Source organism: Monopterus albus, unplaced genomic scaffold (genome assembly GCF_001952655.1).
Source record: "Monopterus albus unplaced genomic scaffold, M_albus_1.0 scaffold199.1, whole genome shotgun sequence".
Classification (NCBI taxonomy): Eukaryota; Metazoa; Chordata; class Actinopteri; order Synbranchiformes; family Synbranchidae; genus Monopterus; species Monopterus albus.
The window spans coordinates 401,326-410,713 of record NW_018128079.1 but is presented as its reverse complement, the minus strand read 5'-3'; the positions used below and the strand labels follow the sequence as shown (position 1 = coordinate 410,713).

Here is a 9,388-nt window from a genome sequence, read left to right as displayed (position 1 = left end):
TGCACTGCTTTGGCAAATTTAATACCTTTGTAAAAGGAAAAATAAATATTTTTGTTCATTGCAGTACTTTTTTGGAGTGATTATTGCACATGGATGATAGGTTAGTTACACTAAAAGATTCATTTTAACTCTTAATGGTGTTAATCCAAGTGCACCATTTAGCTTCCATTAGTAGTGTAATCAACACTATTTTAGCATAAATTGTCACCATAAGATGGTAACCTGATTTCTAGTGGTGTTGACAATTTACTCCATCAGTGTCTGTTATGAGTGAACTTTAAACACTTACTTAGTGTTCTTGTCATCTGTTGTGGTGTTAAAATTTTACACTGTAAGAGTTTGTTAAGTAACACTGCATAGTGTTTATAATTGTAACTCTTTCAAAAGTGTTAATTTAACACTTTTCCAGTGGTTCCCATATAAACCCCGAGAGAGTGTTAATTTTAACTCTAAGAGAGTTAAATTTGCTATTTCAAATTTGCTGTGGAGGTCGTGGGCTCCTCTTCTGGCTCCTCAGTTGGCCTTTCCCCTTTGAAAAGAAGCCCTTCAAAGACGTTTGTTTTTTGCTAGTTTGCGGGCTTATTTTTTTAAGCAACGTATCACGTGACGTCGTGACCGACACATGCGTCTTGACGTGTCAAGGGGCACAGGTGGGTGATACGTCGTTTTTCATAATAAAACATCTTCCAGACTCTAAAAATCAATGCAATGGAAATTATATAAATTATTTATTCTTTCTGTGCGGCCCGGTAACAAATGCCTCACGGACCGGTACCGGGCCACGGCCCGGTGGTTGGGGACCACTGCTATAACGTGACATGACTATAGAGTCCAGAATGGGTGTAGATGGAATGGATGTTGACCACAGGAAGGTAGGAAGAGGGTAGTTGCTGGGCCGAGCTGCGGAGCGTGGAGATGTCTCATTGGCTGGTCGAGTAGAGGTGGTTGAGGCTGAAGAGAAGGGAACCAGGCAGAAGGCAACAATGAGCAGAGAGGATCAGGGGAGAGAAAGCACCAAACTGGCTGGGGAATGATAGTCTGATGGCAGGATGGAGTGGGTCCAGAGGTAAACAGTTCCATGTGGGAGAATGTGTCCAAGCAGGAGGGCTGAAGGCAGGAACGGGTGAGGAGAAGGCTAGTTGGCAACGGGGGCAAACTGAAAACAGTCACAGAGAGAAAAAACAAAAGAACAAGGCAAAATAGAAAACAGTCTCTGGATTAACGTGAGGTGGCTCTAGTTGTCTGTGTGGGCACAAGAATGAACTGGCAGTGGGCAGGTAGGAAGGCGAAGTAAATATAGGAGATCTGGTGATTGCATGAGTGACAACGGGTGGTGGTAATGAAGATAGCTGGCAGGTGTGTGGAGGTGAGAGGGCAGGTGAAACCGAGCCACCCTGACAGTACCCCCCCCACCCCAAAGGATGGATAACAGACAGACACACAACACCACCCCAGGGAAGGAGGCGGGGGCCACCCGAAGGAGGGCATCACCGCGGCCCCCCAGGCTTGTCAGGATGAGCTCTGTAAAAGGGCTGAGGATGAATGAACAGGTAATACAGGTGCATTCCTCCAGACCGTATCCCTCCCAATCTACCAGGTATTGTAAACCCTGGCCCCTAGGGCGCACATCCAGGATTTGATAGACATGGCATTTGTGTTCAGCGAGAGAAGTGGAATAAATGAGTATGTTGTCTAAGTAGACAAAACAGAATTGGCCTATGAAATCTCAAAGCACATCATTGATCAACCCCTGGAAAACCACTGGGGCGTTGGTGAGCCCAAAGGGCATCACCAAATACTCAAAATGACCTAGTGGTGTTTTGAAGGCGGTCTTCCAAACGTCCCCCTCATGAATAAGCAGCAGATGGTTCCTGAGGTCCAGCTTCGTGAAAACCGCCGCACCCTGCAAAGACTCAAAAGCAGAGGACAGAAGGGGTAAAGGATATTTGTTTTTCACAGTGATAGCATTAAGACCACGGTAATCAATACAAGGATGGAGGCCACCGTCCTTCTTCCCCACAAAAAAGATCCCTGCCCCAAGGGGTGAGGAAGAAGGACGGATCATACCTGCACGTTGGGCTGTAGTGATGTACTCCTCCAGAGCCTTTCATTCAGGTTTGGATATGTGGAAGAGTAGACTGTTGGGCTTGATGGCTCCTGGATACAGGGTGATGGCACAGTCATAGTGTCAGTGTGAAGGGTGCAAGTGGCAAGGTGATTGCTGAAAACAGAGTGTAAATCATGGTAGTCAGGAGGGATGAGGACAGGCTGGGTGGCTCAGGTGGTGGAGAGGCAGAAGGAGGAGTGGAGGACAAACCAGCCAGGAGGCAGGTGGTGGCACAGATCGGGCTCCATCTGGTGATAGTAGCAGTGGTCCAGTCCAGGACAGGGTTATGTTGGACCAGCCAGGAGTGACCTAAGACGAGAGGTGTGTCCAGGGTGAATAGTATCTTGAATTGAATAGTTTCCTGATGGTTACTAGCGAAGGTGAGACGGATGGGGGGTTTTTGGTGTGTGATAGTGGCCAGCAGCCGGCCGTCGATAGCTCGGGTCTCGAGGTTGCGGGGTAGAGGTTCAGGGGTGAGACCCAGCTGTTCCACCACTGCGGGGTCCATTAAATTTCCCCCCGCCCCGGAATCGATGAGTGCCAGGTGAGTGGTGGTTCAAAAAGGGGTCTCGAGGAGCATGGGGAGAAGGCAGTTGTTCTTGGGTTCAGTGGAGGTAGAGGGACAGCGCGTCAGTATCCCCACTGACACTGACAGGCCTGGCCTTTTGGTTGCACCGGGCAGACAGAGATATGGTGATCCGGGGCACCACAGTACAGACAAGACCAAGTGCGGATCCTGCGGGCTCGTTCCTCGGGGTCCAGAGGGGTTCGTCCGAGCTGCATTGGTTCCTCCCCTCTGCCCAAAGAGTATCCATAAGCTGCCCCCAACGGTGGAGGTCCGGGGCTCCCCATAGGAGGCGGAGGGATGGAGTGGCCTCTGGCAGCCAGCTGCTGTATCACATGGTGCTTCTTACCGATGTGCAGTTGGTTGTCGATACTGACAGCCAAGTCAGCTAGGGAGCGAAGGTCAAGGGGCTCCTCTTTAATGTTGAGCTCAGCCTTAATATTGTCATTGAGCCCAATGTCGAAACGCCATGTGCAGAGCGAACTCGTTCCAGCCGGCCTCTGTGGCCAAGACCCGGCAGTCGACGGCATAGTCTGATGCCCTGCGCCCCCCCCCGATGGATCGTCATGAGCTGCCTAGCTGCTTGGCTCTGGTGATCCGGAGGGTTGATGACGGCGCGTAGATCCTGAAGAAAGTCTGTGATGGTGATTTCTCATAGCTGTCCTTGAGCGTCCGCAGCTTCAGCCCAGGTAAGTGCCTTTCCTCTTAAGCGATTGATGACGTAGTTGATCTTCACTCTATCAGAGCGGAAAGTCTGGGGCTGCTGGTCAAACAGCCTCTGGCACTGCAGCAGAAACGCATGGCACTTGGTCACATCCCCGTCAAAGGTCTCCGGCTTGAGTATTGGAGGGTCCCGGCTGGGGCTGAGCGCCCGAGCAGACGGGCTGGAAACGGCAGTGGTGTCAGCCAGGGGTGATGCATAGAAATGCCGTTCAATAGTTGTTGTCAGTCTCGCTATTTGCTGTGCGAGACTGGCGGTGGTGTCTAATTGTTGCCACAGTGCCAGATTAATTCTGTCCAGCTGCACGGCTATGTGTGTGAGTGCTGGAGAGCTGCTTATGCTGGAGTCAGCAGAGTCCATGGTGGCCAGTTTGTTCTGTTATGAACACATACCACGCGAGGTGGTGTGACAGAGAAAACAAAGGGCTGACTTCACCATAAGCAGTGTTTATTTAGTGCTGTACGAGGCAAGGAGTGCTATAACGTGACATGACTATAGAGACCAGAATGGGTGTAGATGGAATGGATGTTGACCACAGGAAGGTAGGAAGAAGGTAGTTGCTGGGCCAAGCTGCGGAGCGTAAAGATCTCTCACTGGCTGGTCGAGTAGAGGTGGTTGAGGCTGAGGAGAAGGGAACCAGGCAGAAGGCGACAATGAGCAGAGAGGATCAGGGGAGAGAGAGCACCGACCTGGCTGGTGAATGATAGTCCGATGGCAGAACGGAGTAGGTCCGGAGGTAAACAGTTCCATGTGGGAGTATGTGTAGTGATAGATGGCCCTATGACACCCGAGGCTCCGACACATGCGCGGTAGCTCATAAAGCAATTGTTTTGAACTACTGTGCTGAAGCGTTTCGAGGTGGATAAATTGACACTACCTCACTGTCCTGGGTACATCTGTGCTGGGAGACAGTTTCCTCAAGTGAAGCTCGTCATCACTAGAGTGTGAACAAAATTATCTTACAGAATGAACAGAGTGGCGTTGGGTTTTGAAAGAATGTAAAGTGTGTGTTTGGTTTATGCTGCACTTTATGTTGACATTGAAGAAGTGCCTAGGTTCCTTATGCTTGTAGCCAGAGATTTAAGGCAAATGTTTAACTTTTTTGCCAAATAAATAAAAAAAATAAATTTGGCAATGCTTACCAAAAATGTGCCAAACAGAACCAAAAAAACTGGACCACAGAACTTTGAATTTTGCGAACTGTTCCACCCTTAGTACTGACCCTAAAGCACACTTGGTAAATGTTGCCCAAATACTTGACTTACTATATGAAAAACCAAGCACATACTTGTTTGTAAAGTTGGAGTAGAGGGCTGAGTCCACACGCTTGATACCCTGAGAGAGACAATGCAAAATGCTGTTTATCTCATATTTAACACACGTTTTAGGACACACACATTAAGAGAATAAACACACATGCATGCACACACACAGACTGGGGGCAGACAAGAATGCCAGCTGAGAGGCGCCAGGCAGAATAAAATGTCATCAGGTGTCAAAGGGAAACCAAGATAGATGCTGTCCTTCCTCTGTGCCTCCACTGATGACCGCTGTTCATCTTTGTGTCCTCTCCACCCTTCACCCCATCTCCCCTCATATCTTTATCTATTTCATACCAATTCCTTGAAGCACTACACCATTTCCTCTGTCCCTACCTCACATAATATACAGTGAGGAACAGAAGTATTTGAACACCCTGCGATTTTGCAAGTTCTCCCACTTAGAAATCATGGAGGGGTCTGAAATTCACATTGTAGGTGCATTCCCACTCAGAGACAGAATTTTAAAAAAAATTCAGGAAATCACACAAGAATTTATTTGTCTTGCACCTGGTCAATCCAACACACTCAAAGTGGACTTAAAATCAAATCTGAAGCAACCACAATGGGATTCTTATTCATTATTAAGTAGCCTGTTTGGTGAATTTGGAGTTGATAATAATGAATTAAAGGACAATAAACAAACATAACTCTGGTCTTTTATTAAACACTTTTCATTTTTATGCAATCATTTGTGTGAGGGACACTTTAGTGCTTATCCACAAGATGAAATGCACTTGTAGAAATCTTTACAATATGAACAACAAGCACATTTTTCAGATACCAATTCTACTTCATTACGCTTATGTATCTAATGCAGATGTTGTTAAATATGAAACTGAAATCGCTGCACTATTAATCGTACTTTATCTTGTAATTATGAAATGTTTTCTCACAGGTTCCTGAGCTCCTTTTTTTTTTTTTTTTTTTTTTTTTTTTTTTTTTTTTTTTTTGTAGCCTAACTATATGATAGTAAGTCATAAGAACTAGATAATACTCCGAAGTAGTTACTTTAATGCAGTGATTGTTGGTTATGTTAGCAGCACGGTTCTACAGATGATGGTTAGAAGGTTGACCTGGTCAATCCAACACACTCAAAGTGGACTTAAAATCAAATCTCAAGCAACCAAAAATGACTTTAGATTTAAAAAGTGTGGCCTAAGATTTATGTGAAATCTTAAATTACAAAGTGCAGGATTCCTATTCATTATTAAGTAGCCTGTTTGTTTGGTGAATGTGCAGTAGATATTTAATGCATGTGTGAGGGACACTTTAGTTCTTATCCACAAGATGACATGCACCTGTAGAAATCTTTACAATATGAACAACAAGCACATTTTTCAGATACCAATTCTACTTCATTATGCTTATGCATCTAATGCAGATGTTAAATATGAAACTGAAATATGTAATCATGAATATTAATTTCAACTCTTAAATTATCAGTGATTCAGTTTCACATTTTGGATAATGCTGTTTTGTACATTTGCTGGTGTGATGCCACCTGTAAAATGTCATGCACTATGCTATTGTTGTCGTTTCTTATACAGGTACACGGCACCAGATATGTAGCCGTCCTCCTGGTCTGCCAGCGCTCTCTCCCAGTTCTCCACCTCAGTGGCCTCTATACAATTCCAGAGCCCCTCTTCCTCCAGCTGCTTCAGCTCACGCTCCAGGTCAGCTTTGTAGTCCACATTGCAATCGTCATTTTCGGTTGTCATGCAAACGTAGCCACCTAGTGGAAACAGGCGATATTGCAGTGGTTTTGTTTAGTGAATAAGAGTCACCTGCTGTACAGTGAGGAAATTCTGACAGCATCAATCCAACCTGGTTTTGTGGATCTGCACAACTCTCTGACCACAACGAATGGGACATGACCAGCACACAGTGCTCCGGTAATCACAACCACATCAAACGAATCTGCAGAAAGAGATGAAGAGAACACTGAAAAGTTTCGGTTAAAATGAAAGTCACTTTTCCAAAAGCAATGCCTACTCATACTGCTAATATTGATTATAATCCTAAAGACTGACAATATTTAATAGCCACAATATCAAGACTTGTTTTCAAAATAGGTTCATAAAGTTCATCACGGAAGGATGTGCAGGATTGACAATAAAGCAACCAAAACTTTAAAATATGTAACGACTTAAAAAAATGTTAACTATAACTATTTGGATAAATAAATTATATTTTACCACATTACACCAAGTAATGTAAACAGATCATAAAATATATCTGAACACAAATACAGAATAAACCACCAAGTCTGAGGATTATGTACTGAATCACAGCAATCAATCTAGGTGAAGTAATGGAGCACTGCAGTACCCCACTGGGCAGGTAGTGGCTCCTCTCCCATCATGCACTGCTTCAGCTCCTGGTACAACCCACTCTCTCTGGCCACCTTCAACATAGCCTCACTTCCATCAATACCCACGAAATGTCCAAATCCATGACTCTTCATCTGTACAGCAGAGAAATGTTTGGTTGTTAATTGGTCATATTGGTTAAATCAGATGTGTAAATTGAAATCTGCAGGACCAAGAAAGAAAAATCCTGAAAGGTTTTGATCCAAACAAATCACTCTGAACAGAAAATAATTATCTATCTGGTGGGTTTACCTGTCTGGCCACCTCTCCTGTACCACAGGCCACATCCAGCACGACAGCTGCATCACGATCACCACTGAAATGGGAAGACACGGTATTTGCCGCCACACTTGGGGCACGGTACTCCAGAACAACCACATCCTATTCAGACAAGTTTTACAGAAAGAAAAGTAGCTTTTAGCACAGGCAAAGACAGCAAACATCAACAAGCTTCTGTACATTATTAACTATATAAAAAAAAACACGAGATCAGCAGCCATTGAATCATTTTATGAAATACACAGACAGGTAATGATATACAGTGGCAAGAGAAAGCATGTGACAGAAAAAGTACAACAAATTAACAATTTTTGTAGATAAAAACAATGTGCTCAAGCTAAGCTAAGACAACAAATTAACAATTTTTGTAGATAAAAACAATGTCCTGTTTTTTTTATTTATTTATTTATTTTTTTTTTTTTGCAAGTTAAAGTAGCTCAAACCTTCACCATTCTCATTTCACTGACTGGACATCAAGTTAACATACTATTTCCAACCTATACTTTCAAACATTTTAATTAAGTATTAAATAAAATGTGTTGCACTTGTTGGTTGCTTTGCTTTCACTCTTAATCTGGAAAGCCTGGACACTGTCCTGCCATTCCTGAAGCCTGCTGTCTTGTTCTTTTCTTCTACACAGCCTGGATTTGTTTTTGTTTTATTTGGCTCATTATCCTGCTATAGGATGAAATCCTGAAAGGTCCGACTTCCACGGTTAATGCCTTTCTCAAAAAAAAAGCTTCAGATTCAATTTGTAAGGACAAGTAAAACTGGTTTGTTTTTTTTTTTTTTTAACCTCTGGCAGTTTAATTCTTAGCTTTGTACAATTTGAGATTATTCACTTGGCTGCAAATCCAAGTGCAAATGTTTTAAACATATAAATAAAAATGGAAGTCCTGACACTTGGCAGTGGTGTATCTCACCTGATCATAGTTCTCTGCCCAGGAGTTGTAGAAGTTCACTTTTTCTTCTGAAGTGGTGTTTTTATGAAGTGACTGGATAGCTGCTTTCACATGTTCAAATGTTTTAGCCATTATATAAAATCCTGTTAAAAGGGGGGAAAGGAATAAAAATCAGCGAAATACAGTAGCTACATTATACAGGTTATATTCATATCCTAGGCTATATAAGGCATCATCATAATAATAATAATAGATCTGAGTGTGGGTAAGAGGGGGTCCTAAAAATTCATTCTGTCAACGTGTCCTACCTATGCTAACCACAATCTGGTTAGGGCTAGCAAATCCATAGACCCACCATATACAGGTGCATCTCAATAAATTAGAATATCGTCGTAAAGGTATACCTGTCTTTTAGCTATGTTTTGACCAATGATTTAAAAGTTGTCCAGATCTGAGTGTCGGGTGAGAGGGGGTCCTAAAAATTCATTTTGTCAACATGTCCTAACTATGCTAACCACAATCTGGTTAGGGTTAGCAAATCCATAGACCCACCAAAGTCCATTTATTTCAGTAATTCAACTCAAATAGTGAAACTCGTGTATTATATAAATTCAGTACACACAGACTGAAGTAATTTAAGCCGTTGGGTCTTTTAATTGTGATGATTTTGGCCCACATTTAACAAAAACCCACCAAATCACTATCTCAATAAATTAGACTATGGTGACATGCCACTCAGCTAGTCAACTCAACACCTCCAAAGGTGTCCTGAGCCTTCAAAATGGTCACTCAGTTTGGTTCACTAGGCTACACAATCATGGGGAAGACTGCTGATCTGACAGAATGATTGTCCAGAAGACAATCATTGACACCCTTCACAAGGAGGGTAAGCCACAAACATTCATTGCCAAAGAAGCTGGCTGTTCACAGAGTGCTGTATCCAAGCATGTTAACAGAAAGTTGAGTGGTAGGAAAAAGTGTGGAAGAAAAAGATGCACAACCAACCGAGAGAACTGCAGCCTTGAGAGGCTTGTTAAGCAAAATCGATTCAAGAATTTGGGTGAACTTCACAAGGAATGGACTGAGGCTGGGGTCAAGGCATCAAGGGCCACCACACACCGCC

General features: G+C 43.6%; 1 protein-coding gene across 2 annotated transcripts in view; it reads right to left on the bottom strand.

Moving 5' to 3' along the window:
- Positions 1 to 5,562: 5,562 nt before the first annotated feature.
- The window catches only part of LOC109970449 (Williams-Beuren syndrome chromosomal region 27 protein-like), a 5,371-nt gene continuing 1,545 nt past the window's right edge, over positions 5,563 to 9,388 (bottom strand). The window contains exons 2-6 of one of the 2 annotated variants that reach the window (XM_020618006.1): positions 8,287 to 8,408; positions 7,337 to 7,465; positions 7,044 to 7,179; positions 6,540 to 6,656; positions 5,563 to 6,447 (exon numbers count right to left, since the gene is read on the bottom strand). In XM_020618006.1, the coding sequence (XP_020473662.1) occupies positions 6,239 to 6,447; positions 6,540 to 6,656; positions 7,044 to 7,179; positions 7,337 to 7,465; positions 8,287 to 8,408 (713 nt within the window). In that variant the 3' untranslated portion in view covers positions 5,563 to 6,238. The remainder of the gene's footprint in view (positions 6,448 to 6,539; positions 6,657 to 7,043; positions 7,180 to 7,336; positions 7,466 to 8,286; positions 8,409 to 9,388) is intronic. The other variant, XM_020618007.1, reaches the window with a different exon arrangement.